Here is a 21,312-nt window from a genome sequence, read left to right as displayed (position 1 = left end):
TCCTCTTTTTGTCGACACAAGTGAGTCGTCAACAAGGTCACCACCAGGACATCAAAGGGATCATCCAGAGGAATATCCAACTGAATGCCTCAGTGAGGTTGACTTGCTCGAGTTGGATCAACTTTAAAAGGAGCATCACCACAAGGGGAAGGCTCTCAAAACTGATTCGGGTGATGACCTCCCACAGTTCCGTCAGAAATGCGCCTGGGATATGACTTCTGAGAGTGACATGTCGCCCCCATCTTCTTGAAATAAATGCAAAAGGTCTGAGTTTAAATGGATTCCTATGCAAGCGGAGGATGTGAAGGTTAAACTCAGCTCGAGTGGCAAATCTGCTCTGATTGATCTTCGAAAGAATTGGAACTCTGACTCTTCGGCCACCACCTGCTATGCTTTTACAATGGCTAGGTGATGTGCTTTCAGAGCTTAGAGGAGATTCTACTAGGAAAGAGCTTGGTCGGTCTATGCCGAACGACTGACTAATATCACGTTATGGCTTGGACAAAAACTGGACTAGTTACCCCCGCTTGGGTTGATCTGGAGAAGTTCTTTAAGCTAGTGACTGACTCTGAGCCTGAAAATGAGAAGGTTGGTTGAGGCAGCGGAAACGACACAAGCGACAGAGGATCATCGAATATCTAGTTCAGTTTCGACAACTATCTGTAATTTTTTTTTTTTTGAATTATTGTGTAAATCAATTTTTGTAAATAAATTTATTGCTAGTTCATGAATAAAGAGATGAAATGGTATTTTTTTCAATTGTACCAAAATTTTTTTTTTAACCAATCGACAGACACGAGGGGAATTTGCTGGATAATGAAATGTCTGATACACTATTGTCTGACTCAAGTCTAATAACATCCATATCTCAACCATTCAGATAAGTCGTCGCCTTAGAAGGGTCACACCTTACGCCAGACATATTAAGTCGTGCTTGTCACAATCTGTGAAGGTGGCCATCCAAACTTTGCCACTTGGATGATTCATGCAATGTTCACTATATATTTATCGTGAGGGAATCCAGTAGCCATGACTTGGCCTGTGTTATGGGGTAACGACATGGGAATTTTATAATGCATGAACATTACGGGTCAAATTTTAGGTGGATTCTTATTAGAATAGTGAGTGTCGTTGATGAGAGAATTTAATCACTCGGTTGAAAACACTATTGGCGGGTTGACCTATGTTCCCAGAGTGTTTGTTGAATTTGATTATTTTTTGCATGAACCTTAGCTAATTTCCGCGAGCATTGGTTGGGCCTAAGATTACACATTATTAAAAAAAAGTCACTTGTATTGTTTGAATTTTGGCGAGTAAATATATTAATCAACAATTTATCATTCATTTCTTATCATTATATAGTTACATAGTTTATGGGTAAAATATTTTAGGTCATCTCTACTCCATGTGTGGATTACTTCCTTTCTTTTATACATTTTTAGCTTGTAGGCTCAAAGGAACTCATTTGTTGACCATAAACGGTCTGATCCACCTCTGATCAAGCTTTCCTACCGCTTGTCCACACGTTGCTAAGTCGGTTTTCTTCAAACTAGGATTTCAGTGTTGAAAGTCTTCTCTAATATGTTTATTATATTCTAGAGTTGTCCTTTTACCTCCTCTTGCCTGAGGACCAAGTCCGCTCATTTTTTCTCCAAGAGGTCGAGTTTGAGTTCTATCCCTTCGTTGTATGTCATTCAATCATGTTTGTCTTGTCATACCAGAGGCTATGATCACCTACCAGTAGCATGATTTTCATTCCATGTGACAACATGAATGAAGTTCACCAAGTCGCAATTAAAAATGCGAACTGAATTGCCCATAAAACAGATGGCAAAATTTAGCCCATTTTCATTTGGCTTCTTTGACCTTCTTTCTTATTCAATTCAATATGACCTTATTTGTTATTTGGCTTGCTTATTTGTCTGCAGGTGATGCACAAACATGAATTTTTAAGTTAATTTTTTTGACTTTGGCATAAATCTTACTCCTAGATCTGTAAATTTGTGTCTTGTTATCTATGATAATGGTGAGTGGTAGACCATACAGGCATATCAGGTCTAACTGAATGATAATTTAAATCGATTCCGCGACAAGCAAGAACTTCCGTTGACCTCACAGCAGAGGGAAAGGTCCAAGGATGTCTATTGCCTAGACGGTGAATGACCATGGGCTGATAATGGGTTATAGTTTGTGGGACGACAGGTGCCGCATCGACGCAAATTTCTGGCATTATTCTCATCTTCTTGAAAGCCCTTCAATATCTTTATGTAGTGTTGGACAGAAATAACTGTTGCTCTGTATCCTGTGGGCCAACATCATCCATCTGGAATGATCTTGTACTTGTCGGAATGCACTCTCAAACTTCTTTGACTTCATTCTCTTCGACACGCCTTAAGGTTTGAACAAAGTTGGCTTTAATTCTCTCGAGGTTAGGAGGTAACCTAAGAAATTTCTCGTTAATGTGTCAAACATGCATTTGAGTGGATTAAGTTTAATGTTGAGTTTTCTTAATGTTTCAAAAGTTTTCTTTAGATCTTGTATGTGTTTTTTGGGAAGTTTGTTTCTTACTAAGATATTATCTACATAAACTTCAATAATTTTTTTTTTCTATTTGGCAAAAATTACATCCATCATATGATGATAGGTAACAACAACATTTTTAAACTTAAAGAGCATTACATTGTAACAATATACTCATGTGCTTAAGATAAATGTCATCTTCTTTGAGTCAGTTGGGTTCATCTTGATTTGGTGATAGCTAGACAAAACACTGAAAAAGATATCATTCGGGCAAGCAGCATTTAGATTGGTGAAATCCACGCACATTCACCACTTATCATTCTCCTTTTGAATCGTGAACATACTGGATACCCATCCAGGGTATTAGACTTCTCGGATATAGCTGGCTTTTAGCATCATTTATACTTCCCATATTGGGTCAGCTAACATTACCGTAAACGTCCTCATCTTTTGCTTCATGGGTCAAATTGTTGGGTTAACATTCAGTCGATGAGAGGCGACATTGTTCAGTACTCCAGGCATCTTGGCAATTGACCTAGATAAAATGTCTCGGCGATTTTGGAGAATATTGATCAGCTTGCTCCTATGATCTGCATCAAAAACAATACTTGATAAGAAAATTTTACTAGTATCGTCGTTGACTACAGACACCCCTTGGGACTCGCTGGTCTCAAGGCCTTCTCTTAGTTGGGTGTCAAGTAAGAGAAGTTTTTGGTGAACGCTCCCAACTATATGGAGATAGCAAGTATAAGACTGCTCCAAATCGCCTCAATGGTGATCACTTCTTCGCCCACAAATTTTACAGCGATGTGGTAGGTGGATGTCACGGCTTGAAAAAAATTGATCAAGGGGCGTACAAATGTGACATTATAAGTAGATTGTGAGTTGACTATGAGAATCTATCATGTCAGTGAATTGTTTCCGTTTTTTTCCAAGGTGACCGGAAAGGTGAGGGTTCCTAGTGCTTCCTTTCTTTCTTGGAAAAACTCATAGAGTGGCACAGGTGTGGCCAAACGATGGGAGGTGCTTTGACCCATTTTGTCAAACGACTTGAAGATGATGTTCGTTGAGCTCCCGGTGTCAATGAGTATGCTATCAATCTAAAAAATTGGCAACCAGAGCGGTGACAACATCGTCATTGTACGGGTTACCTATGTGGGTACGTCTTCTTTGGTAAAAAAATAATAGGGGTGTGATTTGTGTCGCGGCATCAGAGCCACTGCACCTAATTCACCTGTCTGGGACCTCTTCAAGCTAGCTTGGCGCGTTGAATCTCCTCCATCTCCGAAGATGGCAAGAACTGTACTAACTATGTGTATTGCGTGAGCCCAAACCAGCTCACCTGTGGCTTTCTCCATAGGAGTTTTTCCTGGTCATTGGGCGGTTGCTCCAAGGACTATGAACTCCTTCAATTTCTCAGCCTCAATCAAATGTTTAATCAGACTCTGGAGGTATCGACATTCTTTTGTTTCGTGATCATGGTCATTATGATACGCGCAATACTTCTTAGGGTCTCGGAAATAAGCTTCAGCTTTCATTGGAGTCTTCTTCTTGAATTAGCCCTTGTTTTAAATGACCTCCACTATTTCGACCATCAAATCTCATAAAGAAGTCAACTTGACAGTTTCATGGGTAGGTGCCGACATTCTTTTGTTTCATGATGTTGCTATGATATGCACAGTACTTCTTAAGGTCTCGAAAATAAGCTCCAGCTTTCATTGGAGTTGTCTTCTAGAAGTAGCTCTTATTTTGAATGACCTCCATTATTTTGGCCATCAAGTCTCTTAAAGAAGTCAGCTTGCCGATCTCACGGGTAGGTGACGATCGATCTATGTATCAAGTGGGCTGCTGGTCGAAGTTTTGGGCTTGATTTCCATGATAATGGGCTCTGTCGGTCACCCAATTATCTGAGGGTTGTCATGAGTTTTCAAAGTGAGCTCGGGTGGGAGGGCAAGCTGTGTCTCGGTTTTCACCCTTCTTTATGGGCAGTATTCTTCGGCAAAATACAATTGCTTTGTTCGGTTCAAAATGAAGTGGAGAGGGAGGGGGAATTGTACTCTTCTGTTGATATGTGCTTGTTCACTAGTTCCAACAGCCCAGCTCATGTCTTCGGGTGTTGTAATCACAACACACAACGAAGAAGTCCTTTCTTTTGTCCCTGAGCGAGGGCCATATGAGCGAACGTAGGTTCTAGATCTCGAACCTCTAACATCTCCTTCTAAAAGCGGGTGATGACGGCTCGCAGGGTTTCATCCTAACCTTGATGAAGCTGTAGGAGAGTCTGGGAGCTCTTGTGAGGTTTTCGTGCACTGATGAACTATGCAGCGAACATACGTTTGAAATCTGCAAATAATGTGATTAGTCCCGACAATAATCCATTGAACCACCTGAGGGTTGTGACCATCAGCATGGTGAAAAAGATTCAACACTCAACACTTTAGGGCGTCATTGATCCTAGGAACACATACGGTCGACTCAAAAGAAGCGATGTGGTCAGTTGAGTCTGTCTGTCTCTTGTACGGTTCCAGTTCCGACTTCTTGAATTGTTATGGGGGCACGGCATCAGATATGTGATTGGAGAATGTGTTTTTTGGATGGCATGGTGATTCAGTATGTCTGAACCAATTGCGAACAATTAGTGCTAGCCCAGCGCTGTCAAGGTAATGGGCGCCCTCCTCCCACTCCAAGATCGGGGAGACTCTTCTGTTGTTCGGCGCCGAAGCGTGGTGTAGGGGTTGTTGATCCTACTCCAGAGTCAACAAGCCTTTGATCAACTCCAGCATTTGACACTTCAGATCTTGGATCTCTTGAACTACAAACTCCCAGGTGCACTTCACTTTATCGTCGACCTCAATGTTGTGAGGTCATTCTCCTTGCATTGTTTCTTTTCTTGTTGGTGGCGCGATCCACATTCAGCGCGCCTTTTAAAATGTTGAATCCGAAAAATTTCGTGAATAGAGCGTGAGAGGAGAGTGGAAAGAGAAATAGTGAAAGAGGTGATTTCACTATTGGAGTTATATTCCCTCAAATAAACAGTAAAAAAGGATGAAAGCCTTCTACAATAATTATTTCTCCTATTTATAGAAGATTAAGTACAGTAATAATATTATATTTTTATCCAATCAGGATGAGGTTTATAATGAGTTTTTTACATATTTTATGAGTGAAGACTCATTATCTGGTCATTTTTGGCTCGAACATCTCAAGTCTGTCGATTAAGCTTGGTTGGCTTAGCTCGGTCGATTTATCTGGATAATAGAGCTCAATTGGCTCAACTCACTCGGTTGAACTTGGTAGGCACAAAGATCCTATTTTTGGCAAGAAGCCTTTTAGTCTCCGCTAGGTGGTCAAATATGTTTTGTGGAAATAACCCTTCTCTCTGGTGGGTTCTCTTGCAGGATAAGCTTCCGTATTGAGTCGGCTTTTCCTTGGTTAAAGATTCAGACATCATGGTGAGTTTTTGGGTGAGTTTCTGGGTCGGTACCGGTTGGCCATCCTCATGTTGATTTTTGACTCAGTTAGCTTGGCTTGGCAGGCTCGATGGGTCCCGCGATCTCCTCCTTGCACAAGATCTTCCTTCATCGTGCTTATTCATTATGGACCATTAGATCCCTATGAGATCTGCACTGACATCTTTTTGATGTACAGCTTCAATCCTCTTGGGTTGTAAATTATATAGTGCACTTGATAGGGCACAAAGCCCACTATTAACTAAAGTTGACTTAAGATTATCCTCTTTTACAAATATACTGACACGTCTATAAATTTTCCATGGACAATACATCCCACGACTACAAATAAAGATCCTTCAAAAAGATTGAGTCAAGTACCTTTTATGACCATAGTCCAAAACAACCCAAGAAAACAAAACCATATGATTTTGAATAGATTTAACATCATTCTCCCCACCATCAGTATTAAACTAAAGGTAGTGAATTGTTTTAATGGAAAATCAAAAATAATGTTCCTACATGCTAAGCATTTAACATTTAATGATTAGTCTTATTTGAACATTTTGTTTTTCACCAAAAAAAGTGATTAATCATAGCGACTTATGCCAATGAAATATCTGGAACAAGAACAACAACAATAAACCTTTATCCCACTACGTGGGGTCGGCTACATGAATCTTCTTTCTCCATTGTGTCCTATTGAGTGTCATATTTTCATATAATTCTAATAAATTAAGATCATTTTTTATGCGATATGCCCAAGTCTTCCTAGGTCTACCTCTGTCTTTCTTAACAAAAGTCGAATCTAAAACATCTACTCTCATAATCGGATCATCAGATGGTCGACGTTTAATATGACCATACCATCTAAGATGATGCTCTCTAATTTTGTCTGCCAATGGAGTTACACCAACACTATCACAGATACATTAATTTCACATTGTCTCTAAGTGTAAAGCCACTCATCCACCTAAGCATTCTCATCTCAGCAACACTTAGTTTTATGCTTCTCTTTTAAAAAGGCTAACATTCAGCACCATAGAGCATTGCAGGTCTCACGACCATCTTATATAATTTTCCTTTCAGTATAAGCAATAATTTCCTCCACTTCAATCAACCAGTAACAACCCATCTATACCACCATCACTCTGAACAATAGACCCGAGATATCTAAAGCGTTCACGCTTTTTAATAATTTGATCACCCATAGTTACAGCTTTTTCACTAGAGCTATTACTACTAAAATTACAGTCAATGTATTCAATTTTAGTTCTACTCCAACAAAGGCCTTTAGACTCCAATGTAGACCTCCATAATTTAAGTCTTTCCTGTGCTCTTTTTCTAGTTTTATCCACAAGAAGAATATCATCAGCGTAAACCCTTACACCAAGGTACATCTTCCTGTAAATATCCAGTAAGAGCATCCATAACTAAAGCAAAAACATATGGGCTTAAAACTGATCTCTAAAGTCATCCAACTGAAATAGGAAAATATTGTCAATCGTCCGTTTGAACACAAGTAACAGCTCGAGTATATGTATCTTTAATAACTTGAATATAAGTTATATCAACACCTTTTTTCTCTAGAACTCTCCAAAGATAGCTCTTGAAACCTTATCGTAAGCTTTTCTAAATCATAAAAATCATATGCAGATCCTCCTTATTCTCTCTGAAGTTCTCCATCAAACCTCTCAATAAATGCATAGCGCTTCCATAGTAGACATACCTAGCAAAAATCCAAATTGATTGTGAGAAATCTTTGTAATACATCTTTGTAATACGTCTGTAATACGTCTTAACCTATGATCAATTACTCTCTCCATCAAACCTCTCAGTAAATGTATAGCTTCCATAGTAGACCTACCCGACATATATCCAAATTTATTATGAGAAATCTTTGTAATACGTCTTAACCTATGTTCAACTACTCTCTCCCATAATTTTAAATTATGACGCATTAACTTGATTATTCTAGAATTTGCACACCCTTGTGCATCCCTTTTATTATTAAAAATGAAATACCTGGAACAAGATCATTAAATCCTAATAAAATGAGGACAAAATCAATGGGCAGTCTTATCCAAGAACTAATTTATCTTTTCAAATTTTAACCTGAAACCTCTCTCAGGAGAACTGGATGTAAATTTTTAGCTTGTAGATTTTGGTGACTTGTTGGAGAAATTTTATCTTTCTATCATTGGCTAATTATATATATGTTATGGTGGCAGACAAAATTAAAAAAAGAAAAAACAAAAAAACTATTTTTTTTAACAATCACAATTACTTGAAAACCTTAGCAGACTCTTTCGGGAGAGTATAGGGTGTGATACTTGAACTAAAACGTATGAATCCACCATCAAATGGTCTAAAAAAAAAGATAAGTTTAAAAATTAACGCCTCAAACAAAATTTTTACAGACAACTAAAGGGAATTAATATAGAACATTCAACTTACAAATTTATCATTGAAAAAAATCTATTAATACTGGATGTCAAAGAAAAATGATTCCTTAGAACAATAAAATATTTTTTTTGTCATACATTTAAGGCATAGAGCTAAAGTCTGCCTAACTAATGATGTTATCAAACTGGAGAGTTTGGACCACTATCCAGTTCAATGGTTTAGAGAATATCCTCTCCAACCAAAAATTATTCACCAAACTTCATGTATCCACACCTGTCAACAAAATAGTATAGAATAAGATGAAAAATATACACCTCTCAATGTTTCTCAATCAATAATGATACTGGTAGAAAGGTTGTCCATACTACTGCATATCTAAAAAATCATTAAATGTATAACATCAAGAATCCTATAAATATCCTAAAATCAATATTGCTCCTAAAATCATACTATCTTGATTTGGATAATTCATTCCTCTGTGTACTTTTATCATGTTGGCTGCATTATAACCAAAATGGTTATATAAACAAAGGCAGACCAAGGTTGATTTAAGAGAAATTTAGGAAAAATAAATGAGAGGGAGAGACAGGGAGTAGTGGTAATGAAAGAAAAGGAAAAAAAATTAAAGAGAGGCAAATGAGAAGAGGTAAGCAATTTTTTTTTTCATTGGTGCAAGCATGATGATGCCAGAGACGAGCTTGGTGGTGTCATAGGAAAGTATAATCTTGCTAAAGTCAAGTGCAATGTCTTCGTATAAAAGTGTGGTGGTGTATAGATAAGTGGGGTGATGCCAATGGAAAGTGCAATGCCCGGTGGTGCTATAAAATATCCTTCAGCATAAATATGGATACAAAATGAAGATTGTATGTCAAATCTTCTAAGTATTTTATATTGTGGTTTGGTTACTTATTATCTTTCTTTTAATATTTATAAGATTATACAGAAGAGAAAATAACGATACATGATTCTCAATTATGGTTGGAATTTTCCTTTGAATGCCTGTAGTTGTAGCTGGGTCATTTTCACCAAAACAAATAATTTTGTAGAGGTTTATACAGTATTATTTCTGTTTGTAACTTTTTTGTTGCCAACTGAATGAAGGTCAACAACAAAGTTTATCAACCAAAGGACTTAACTAGATTAGCACAGCCAAAGAAAAGTACAAAATAGGATGGAAAAATCTCATGAAGTACCTGAAACAAGTGATCTGCTGCAAAAATGCCAATGTTGAGAAGTAAAATCCAAAATATTCCATTTGCATGTCTATACGGCACTCTTCTTTCTTCAGGTCTCCTAAGCTCAAGATCCGAAAAAACATCTAATCGAAATTAAAAAAAATAAATAAATTGTTTCAAAGAACTTGTATGATCCACAATAAAAAAAAAGAAGTGAGAGTCACCCCTTTCCAATAAATTAGAACTATTATGCTCTTTTGCAAAATGCAGCAACATTAACTAACGTGAAAAAGAAAAAAATTGAGATAACTATAATCACACAATGCATGAAATAAAGATACAAGGTAAACTGCAAACATGGGCAATAACCAGTTGATGTAACTGGTTAGTTTTGCATTTTTATCATAAAGATGCAACATTATTTTTTTCTTAATAATAAAAAAACAACGCATGCTGGTATAATTGACAAATAAAAGAAGGAAAACCATAGTAAGGAATGTGTTAAAGATGAATATTCATAGAGAACCAGGAAACGGCTCAAAGAAAACAATAAGTCAATCAAATGCACAAGGAACGACATCGGAAAAATTTTATAATACAAGAATATGTGAAAATAGAATGAGGACTTACATGATAATGTTTGAAACTTGCAATTGGCTCATAAGCACTTCAAATATGCATAAAGTTGAAAAATTAACATCTTTGATTAAACATTTTTCAAGCTGATTAAGAGCCAAGGATAACTTGCAATTGGCTCATAAGTACTTTTCAATCACACAATAAGCCTGAAGCATTCCTCCACTTCAACCAATAAACTTGAATTTTACTAATCACATCCCCATCTATATCACCATCACTTTGAACAAAAAACCCGAGATATCAAAAAAGTTCACACCTTTTACTAATTTGATCACCCATAGTTACAACTCTGTCACTAGAGCTACTACTACTAAAATTACATTCCATATATTCAATTTTAGTTCTACTCAAACTAAGGACTTCAGACTCCAAAGTAGACGTCTATAACTCGAGCTTTTCCCGAGTTCTTTCTCTAGTTTGATCCAAAAGAATGATGTCATCAGCGAAAAGCATAAACCAAGGCACATCCTTTTGTATACGTCCAGTAAGAGCATCCATAACTAAAGTAGAAAGATATGAGCTTAAAGCGGATTCCTGATGTAATCCAACAGAAATAGGAAAATAATTGGTCAGTCTTCCTATTGTTCGAACACAAGTAACCGTTATAGTATACATATCATTAAAGACTTTAATATATGTCATATCAGCACCTTTCTTCTCTAGAACTCTCCAAAGGATATTTCTTGGGACCTTATCGTAAGGTTTTCTAAATCAATAAAGATCACATGTAAATCTTTTTTATTATCTCTGTACTTCTCCATCAAACCTCTCAATAAATGTATAGCTTTCATGGTAAACCTGCTCGGCATAAATCCAAACTGATTATGAGAAATTTTTATAATACTTTTTAGTCTATGTTCAATTACCCCCTCTCAACTTAATTCCTCTATAATTTGCACACTCTTGTGCATCCCTTTAATCTTAAAAATGGGTACCAAAATACTCTTCCTCCACTTAGGCATCTTTTTAGTTTTTTAAAAAATACTAATGAGTTTAGTAAGCCAAGAAACTCACAAATCTTCTAATTATTTTCATACTTCAATTGTGATATCATCAAGTCCTAAAAACTTTTCACCCTTAGTTTTCTTTAAAGCCTCAACTCCTATTTTACTAATGCGATGGTAAAAATGAAACATTTTATTATTATTATTATTATTAGGATCACTAAGGTTGATCGTATTTTCAGGAACTTCATTGAAAAATTTATCAAAATAGCTCACCCAACTATGTTGATTATCTTTTTTTAAAGAAAAATACTTTTTGATTTTCATCTTTGATACACTTTACTTGAGTTAAATCTTTACTTTTTCTTCTCTTTGTTTGGCTAGTTTATATATACAATCTTTACCCTTTTACTATCTAATCTATTATAAAGATCACTAATAGCATAACTTTTAACATCACAGATTGTTCCCTTAAACTCCCTATGGGTAATTTTATATTTTTTTTTCAATTCGTTAAGCTTTTACATTTAAATCAATTTTTATAACATAAATTCTTATATTTTATTTTTTCATACACATTATTATGTCACCAACAACTATTTTTATTTATAGAAACCTTTTCTTTTGATTCTCCAAGTACATTCTTTGTCACTTATTTAATAGTATATGTTACTTTATCTCACATATAGTTTACATCTTCATGGACATCTGTTCTTGGACATCTCAAATCATGAAATCTTGAAGTTTATTCATAAAAATAATTTTATTTGTCTTTTAAGTGCTCTATCTAATTCCATGACAATGATTCTTAAAATTCTTTTTTTACAACTCTTCATCTTAAAATTCAAAACTAATAATGGATGTTGAGCACTTAACATCTCACTTGGAATGACCTTACAATATATACATTCTCGACAATCTCTTCTTCTCATACAAAAATAATTAATTTTGTTTTATTAGATTCATTCTTAAAAGTAATAATAATATGCTCATCTCTTTTCTTGAATAAAGTATTAGCAATAATAAAATCATACGTTAAAGTAAAATTTGATATGGCTCTATCTTCTTCATTAATCACTCCAAAATCATAGCTACCATGAATAATTCTAAAATCTTCTACCACTATACCGATATGTCCATTTAAATCTCTTCTAATAAAAACTTTCTCTTCAAAACGTATCATTTTATTAATTCTTCTAAGGGTCCGTTTGGGGGGGATTATTTGCTCATTGTGCGTTTTGAAAACGCAGCCATTCAGTTAGGTTCGAGCTTTTCGGGTGCCCCCCATAAAACGCACATTATTCTTTCTACATTACCGCGGCCCGCACCTAATGCATCGCGATCGAGCGTTTCAAAGGGTTTTTGCATTACTTACTCCTCTGCCTCCTCCGCTTTTTGTAGTTAGTGCCCTAACATTCCTTACTCGCTTTCGCCATTTCGTGCCATTACGTTTCTCGCCCTGAGAAGGGGAGATTTATATCTATCGCGTCCTACTGCCGCGCTCTGAGGAGATCTAACACTTTCTTCCCTCTTCTCGCATTCAATCTGATCGTTCTGTATGTTGTTGTCTTTGGTTACCGTAAGAATCAAGAGTTTCGTATGCACGAATTTGGTTATCTATGGTGGGGTTGTAGGGTCCGTTTAGGGCAGCTGCAGCTTATCCAGCTTATCCTGATAATCTGGTGAGAAGCAGTTGATCCGAATAATCTGTCTGTCTGTTTGGTTTGTGCGTTTTGAGAGCAGTTGATTCTGAATAAATGACCAAACTGCCCCAGTTATGAATAAGCTGCAACTGTTTGGTTTATGCGTTTTATAGGCAGCTTATTTGAAATTTTTTTTACAAATTTTTAATAACATTCTTAATGCAATCATGAAGGGGAGAATGGGAAGATTGAAGAACATGAAAATATTTCACTCAAATATTTCAGATCACATCAGAAATGCACAATTACCTAAACATATGTGAAATACACCGTAACCCACTAGTATGTACTATAATGAGACCCAACAAAGAAGAAAAAATAACATGTCAAAATTATAAGAAAAAAAAATTACAGACTTTAACATGTAGCAGCATATCACAGCTCATTGTGCCCGACTCTGACACTCCAGAACCCATAACGAACCTGTCCGAGTGGGATACCGTAGAAATGGAAGCACTCGAATTAGAAGTGGTGTTCTTAAATTTTGACACCGACAAACTCTGAGCAGCGGTGTCAAGTTGAGTTGTCATAGAAACGGACGTAGTTTTGGCCCACCTAAAGAAAGTGCAGTCCTCCTATACTTGTGCCCACCGCGGGTACCTGTAAAATTACCTCCCGTAGCTATGTGCCCGGCGTAATGTGAGTAGCAAGGTCGGTAGCTCACACCGGCACATCACCTGCCCGGACTTCTCTGAATATCTGGAACTCATCGCCTGAAGTTTAGAAAAAGAACAATAGATCAGTCAAAAAATTCTGAAGATATAGAAAATTTACTTACCGAAATATTGAGGAAACAATTGCCGACAACAAAGTTCTATTGTCATCCAAGTTGCTCCGTAGTTATATCAATAAAATCACTATAGCACAGCCATCTATTCTCATTAAGTTAGGTTTGTGAAAACTGCTTATAGCATCAAACCAGTGCTTCCCCTGGACATCTTCTTCTTCCCATTCCAAACGGAATCATCTTCCCCCCTCTAATTTACTTTTTTCAAGAAATTCAAGAAATCTTTCAGGAAGAAACAATAATCGAAAAACTTCAACGATAAGGCATCACAAAAAAATCCAAATGCTAGTTACGGGTCCGTTTGGGGGGGGGATTATTTGCTAAAATGCACAGCCATTCAGTTTGGTTCGAGCGTTTCAGGTGCCCCCCGTAAAACGCACAATCTCCTTTCTACAGTACCGTGGCCTGCACCTAATGTACCGGGATCGAGCATTTCGAAGGGTTTTTACATTACTTACCCCTCTGTCTCCTCCGCTTTCCGTAGTTAGTGCCCTAATGTTCCTCGCTCGCTTTCCCCATTTCGTGCCCTAACGTTCCTCGCTTTGAGAAGAGGAGATCTATATCTATCGCGCCCTACTGTCGCGCTCTGAGGAGTTCTAACACTTTCTTCCCTCTTCTCCCATTCGATCTGATCGTTTTGTAAGTTGTTGTCTTTGGTTACCGTAAGAATCAAGAGTTTCGTATGCACGAATTCGGTTATCTATGGTGAGCCGTAACTAGCATTTGGATTTTTTTGTGATGTTTTATCATTGAAGTTTTTCGATTATTGTTTCTTCCTGAAAGATTTCTTGAAAAAAATAAAGTAGAGGGGGGGGAAGATGATTCCGTTCGGAATGGGGAGAAGAAGCTGTCCAGGGGAAGCACTGGTTTGATGCTATAAGCATTTTAAACAAGCTTAATGGGAATAAATGACTATGATATAGTGATCTTATTGATATAACTACGGAGCAGCTTGGATGGCAACAGAACTTTGTTGTCGACAATTGTTTCCTCAATATTTCAGTAAGTAAATTTTCTATATCTCCATAATTTTTTGACTGATCTATTATATTTAGAATTCTTTGTTAGTTCAATTTCAGGGTATTCTAAATTGGCCCAAATTAGGTAAATTCAGGATACTTGGCATTACAGTACTTCTTTCTATGCAACTACAATAATCACACTATATGTAAATTCTCTAATTTTAGTAGGGTCATACTTCCACGAATCCATTTATTAATTGTAGGCGTTTATTGTCCCACGGTGATGTGTAATTATTTTTTTCTTAATTTTCCTAGAGAGATTTGTAAATATCTTTTATATTGAATTGTTGCATCATCATTATTCTTACTCAGACATAGCTTGTATTGATTATCTTGAACCTTTTAGCAACATTATATTGTACCCTTATGACACTCAATAGGACACAATGGAAGAAAAAGGATTCATGTAGCCGACCCCACGTAGTGGGATTAAGGCTTTGTTGTTGTTGTTGTTGTATTATTCTTTTTCTAAACTGCAGGACGATGAGTTCCAGATATTCAGGGAAGTTCGGGTAGGTGATGTGCTGCTGTGAGCTACCGACCTCACATCACGCCGGCCACATAGCTACGGGAGTCAACTTTATAGGCGCCCGTAGTGGGCACAAGGACAGGAGGACTGCACTTTCTTTAGGTGGGTCGAAACTACGTCCGTTTCTATGACAACTCAACTTGACACCGCTACTCAGAGTTTGTCGGTGTCAAAATTTAAGAACACCGCTTATGATTTGAGTGCTTCCATTTCTACGGTATCCCACTCGGATAGGTTCGTTATGGGTTGTGGAGTGTCAAAGCCGGACACAATGGGTCGTGATATGCTGCTACATGTTAAAGTCAATATCATTATTTTTTTCCTTATAATTTTGACATATTATTTTTTCTTCTTTGTTGGGTCTCATTATAGTACATACTAGTGGGTTACGGTGTATTTCACATATGTTTAGGTAATTCTGCATTTCTGATGTGATCTGAAATATTTTAGTGAAATATTTTCATGTTCTTCAATCTTCCCATTCTCCCCTTCATGATTGCATTAAGAATGTTATTAAAAATTTGTAAAACAAATTTCAAATAAACTGTCTATAAAACGCATAAACCAAACAGCTGCAGCTTATTCAAAACTGGGGCAGTTTGGTCATTTATTCAGAATCAGCTGTTCTCAAAACGCACAAACCAAACAGACAGACAGACAGATTATTCGAATCAGCTGCTTATCACCAGATTATCAGGATAAGTTGGATAAGCTGCAGTTGCCCCAAACGGACTCTAAGTCATTTCAAAAGTTTTTTTAGAACCTATAGCTAAACCTACTTGAGGAGCATAAGCAAATATAAAATTAAAAATCATAGTATCAACAATATAAGAGAAAATCAAATCAAACTAAATAGTTATCAAAATTTTATCATCAATAATCAATATTTAAATGATACTTAAAGAAATAAATTTAAATCACGAATAAGTTGTCAAACAGTTTAGAAAGTTTTAACTTGATTTAGCCTCAAACATATCAAACAATTTTCAGGATTTAACTTCCTCAGGATTTGATAAATCTAGTTTTATAGACATTACTAAGTTCTACTTTAACTTACAAGAAAAACAGTTAAAATCGGCAGAAAAAACGACAATCTAGAGTGCGTCGCTAAATTTGTCTTTAGTTCCTACAGCCTAGCGATAGTTAATATAACTTACAGATTTCTTACGAGTTGACTGCGGGTTTTGAGTGAATCAACTTTTTGAAGGTAATGAAATAATCACCGACAATCCAAAACGTCGATTCAGAGTAAATTATAAGACAATGGTCATAAACCGTTGAAAAGTTAGTTTCTTGGGTTATTAATAACCAATGGTCATATTATTTTAACTGAGGGTCGAACTCGTCGGTTTTAAAAAGATTAAGCATCAACAGTCAAAAGATTGTTGGAAAGTAATCAGAAAAGGTCTTTATATTTAACCGACGTTCAAAATTCCTTATGTCTCTCTCGCGCACGCATCTTAGCTCTGGAGCCGACCGAACCCTCTCGAATCTCATTTTCGGTATTGTTTATAGTTTCTCGAGTTCTTACACTCAAATAGTAAGTAACCTCGAAACCTTGGTTTTCTATAATTTTGATGATGATGTATCTCATTATTTTATGCTTATAACTCATCTCTTAAGTCTTTCCATATCTTACACTTAAATTTTAATCGCAAATCTGCATACCTAGAACACAAATCTTATGTTTTATATATCTCACATTTAAACTTTCATATTTACATACATGACACTTTGATTCTTTAAATTCATGGATGAAATTATGTATTTCAATTTTAAAAATTAGTAATTGTGATATCGACGTTCCTGAGTGATATGACGTTTTTAGTGTTGTATGTGTAAATATGAAAGTTTAGGTTTGAGATATGAGAATACATAAAAAATTGACTGCTACACATTTAAATGCCCATTTTTAATGGTAAATTGACATACCTAGCACACAATTCTTATGTTTTTATGTATCGCATCCCTAAAATTTTGTATTTACATACATGACATTTCGGTGCTTTAAACATATGAGTGAAAATGCGTATTTCATTTTTTAAAGTAGTTAGTGTTATTTCTAAAATGATTAAAGTTAAGAATGTTATTTGTGAAAAAATCAAAGTTTAGGTTTGAGATATGTAAATACATAAGAATTGTGAAATATGAATGTAAATTTCTCTTTATATATACATAACAATTTGGCACTTTCACAACACTTTGGCGCTTTCAACATATGCATGAAAATGTGTATTTCACTTTTAAAAATCGGTAACTTTGATGTTTTTGATGTGATATTAAAGTTTTAATTGTCATGCGTGTAAATATGAAAATTTAGGTTTGAGATATGTAAATACATAATAATTGTATGATATGCATGTGAACGCCCCTTTTTAAGGCAAATTTACATACCTAGCACATAATTATTATGTATTTATGTATCTAACAACTAATTTTTTTTATTTATATATATGAGACTTTAATGCTTTAAATCCATGCATAAAAATGTGTATTTCACTTTTAAGAAGTAGTAATACTGATATTTTTTATGTGACTTTTAATTTGACTTATTAGGATGAAAATATTATTTAGAATATTGATGAAGGGAGTGAATGAGAGAACATTAATGTTTTGTATTAGAGTTTCCAGGCTCTTTATTTTTCTATAAGGTCAACGACATATGTTAAGATCTCGACAACTTTTTTTTGGAGTGTGATACTAGCATTTAGTTGTTTTGTACTTTAATAACTGACATTTGAAAATGCTTAGGCACACCATCAAATATAATACCTTCAATTTTTATCCTTCTAATTTCCTAATTTATATTTTTTCCTTCTATATTAAGGTTCCTTGCTAAAAGTGTTTCCTTGGATATGCATATGTCAAGGTCATGGATGTAACATAAACTATATTTAGATAGACAATGAATCACCAAAGAGTTCTTGAATGATTTTAAGATCTCGTGCAAACGGCATCTCAACTTCCAACTTACATATCTAAGAGTAGGTTTCATTATTTATGTTCGAAACACAAGAATCGAGCACACTTAGCATCTGAGGAAGCCAAGTATGATTTATATCATTGAAGATTTTAACTTGATTATTGATTTTTAACTTCACATGCTCGAGGGTTGGCTATGTAATATTTAGTTATGCTCCTTTGAGGAGATATGATTCTAAACATGAGTTTAACTCAAATGGATTTGTAGAAAAAGTCTTCAATAGAACAAGACCTTATTATCTAGCTTGTAGAAATGATCTTCAATTAAAGAAGGCCTTATTATCAAGTCAAGTGAAGGAAGAGCCACCAAATCAAGAAGCTCAAGTGTTTTATGAATTACTAAATGTGGCATAAAGGCCACTGTGGAAAGATTGTAAATCTCGTTCTGAGTGATCTATAGCTCTCAGAATGTTGAAAATATAAGTAAAATTTTAGCATGCCCCGAGATTAATTCAATCAGTTTGCATGATTATTGAAAAGGACGAACCTTAAAAAATTTTAATTCTAGAAGACTTATACAGAACGAAAAATTTGGTCTCCAAATTAGGTTTGAAATCATAGATTATTATTGTATGTTTTACATGTTGAATATCCTTTCGAAATTTGGTTTACACAACAATCAATGTTGGTCTCCAAATTTATGATTTGACTGTTATTGTATGTTTTTACATGTTGAATATCCTTTCAAAAATACATTCAGACGAAACAAATTTGAGAAATCAACGTCACCTTCAAGAGTAATTGGGGATGATATATTCCAGATTGATAGTAACATTTCAAAATAGTAACATTTCAAATATGACTAATTATCCTGAATATTCTTCACATAGTTCAACAACTAATAATTGGACAAAAATATTTATTTTTTTGCTCCGTCTTACTAGAAGATTAAAATGATGAGACACAATCTTAATGTCATGCGCATAGTTAAAAATTTATTAATAATGGTTTTAACAATGTGATGAATGCTAAGGACAAAATTAAAGATAAATTGAATGTCAAATTAGAATTTAAAGAAGTTTCTAAAAAAGGAGAGTTAGAGAACCAAGAAATTACTGCTGTGAAACTTATAAAGCTTAAAGCAAAATATTACTTTATTTTGGTTCATCGAATAACAATTTATGAGTGACTCTAATTATTAAAATTTCCTAGCATATATGCTTCAAATTTGAGTCATTATGTTGATTTGTGAGAAGAAAAAATATTTTAAAAAGAAAAGTCGTGACTGTCATATTTTCTTGCAAAATTTGATATAAACTATATTTAATTGTTTGTTGAGTGAAATACTAAATTTATTAATTGAAATCAGTATGTTTTTGAGGCATTTATGTGCAACTCGTTTAAAACTTTATGGCATACGAAAGTTAAAAACAAGCATTCCAATAATATTGTGCAAGCTAGAAAGGATATTCTCACTTAATTTTTTTACATCATAGAGCATCTGTCGGTACATCTACCACATGACGTAATAATTGGTGATCCAATACAGTATCGTTGAATATATCCATTTGAGAGATAATAACTCATGCACTAGGCTGTTATTTGTTTAAAAAGGTTGTCAATGTGTGTTAAATAACATGTTAATTATATATATTTTATTAAATTAAAGAGAACTGTGAAGAATAAAATTAGACCAGAATGTTTAACATGCGAGACATATCTATTGTAGAATATTACAATTTTCTGCTCCTACTATTTTGGGCAATAAAAACCCACCAAAAAGTATCAGAAAAGTGCACATCACATTATCTTAATGATCTGAAACTTTGAACAGCGACTCTTTCTGTTCTTCTCAATCGCGATAAAATTCAACCTTATATTGAGTAAAATATTTTTATTAGTAGTTGTTCACCAATTTTCAGTAAAATATAAATGTCACTTAATTCATGAAATTTTTAATGTATGAACACTTTATTTATAGATTCGTTAAATTCTCATGAAAAAAGATACAAGTTAGGAGATAGAGAATGATTTTCCACAACAATTTACAATGTACACAAGTTATACTCAACTGACAAGTCAATTTTAGATGTTTTGAATGAAACAATAAAAAATATTTTTTTATTAATTCATAGATTCATGATTGAAACAATAGAGTAATATATCAAACTTAATAAATCTTGTTTTAGAACTCATGTGCATCATGAATATTTAACAAATTTATGATATGAACGGCTAAATATTTAATACAAGATCCTGACCAAAAGAAAAAAAATAAGTAATTCTGGTGTATGTGTTAAAGCAAACAATAAATCACATGATAAAATGGATTATTATGAGATGGTCAAAGAAGTTGTTCAATTAGAATATCTTGACTCCACTGAAAGAAGTTTATTCATATTTAACTATGACTGGTTTGATCATATTCCTAATTATGGAATAATGGCAAACAAACCGTATAATATCGTAGAAATTAAAGTGAAAAAAAAATATGTTAAATTTAATCATTTCATTTTATCAAGACATGTGAATAAAGTATATTTTCTTCAATATCTCGATAAAATAAGAGATAAAGTTGACTAGGGAGTAGTCATAACAAGTAAACCAAAAATAAGAAATTTAAAATGTTATTCAACCTGCTCATCAAAAAATAGAAATGACAGATTTATGCATTTCACTTGATTCTACCAATGAAGAGATAAACTTAAAAGATGTTAATGCCGAACAAGAAAAAATTAATCTCGAAGAGCATGACTTCGACGATCCTTTAGATGAAATAATTTTAGTACATTATTTAGTCACTCATCAGATAAAGCTGATTAAAATGTGTAAGTTATTGAAATTCTTCTAACACAATAAAAATTTGATAGATTGCACTTTACATTTTTTCCATACTTTCTATAATATTTTTACTTATATTTTCAGTTGTGGTAGTTTGTAGATTGCAATTTATAGTTTTATTTTTTATTTAATGTGTATTTTTTTTTCAATTCCATTAGCTTATAGATTGCACTTTACATTCAGTTTGTATTTTCTTCTAATATTTTTACTTATATTTTCAATTGTAGTAGTTTGTAGATTGCACTTTATAATTTCATCTTTTCTTTACTGTGAAGATTTTTATTTTCAGTTTCTAGTTTGTATATTACGTTTTATATTTTCTTTGTACTTTCATCTAATTTTTTACTTATACTTTCGTCCTTTCAAAAGTGCATT

At 34.5% G+C, this 21,312-nt stretch overlaps 1 protein-coding gene across 1 annotated transcript in view; it reads right to left on the bottom strand.

Moving 5' to 3' along the window:
• The window catches only part of LOC110032265 (rhomboid-like protein 11, chloroplastic), a gene marked incomplete at its 3' end in the record, with an annotated part of 37,106 nt that overhangs the window by 8,184 nt on the left and 7,610 nt on the right, over positions 1-21,312 (bottom strand). Inside the window, exon 2 of the mRNA XM_020735838.1 lies at positions 9,569-9,693. Coding sequence (XP_020591497.1) covers positions 9,569-9,693 — 125 coding nt within the window. The remainder of the gene's footprint in view (positions 1-9,568; positions 9,694-21,312) is intronic.

Source organism: Phalaenopsis equestris, unplaced genomic scaffold, assembly GCF_001263595.1.
Source record: "Phalaenopsis equestris unplaced genomic scaffold, ASM126359v1 Scaffold000902, whole genome shotgun sequence".
Taxonomy (NCBI): domain Eukaryota; kingdom Viridiplantae; phylum Streptophyta; class Magnoliopsida; order Asparagales; family Orchidaceae; genus Phalaenopsis; species Phalaenopsis equestris.
The sequence above is the reverse complement of the archived record's forward strand: the minus strand, read 5'-3'. Positions and strand labels throughout refer to the sequence as shown.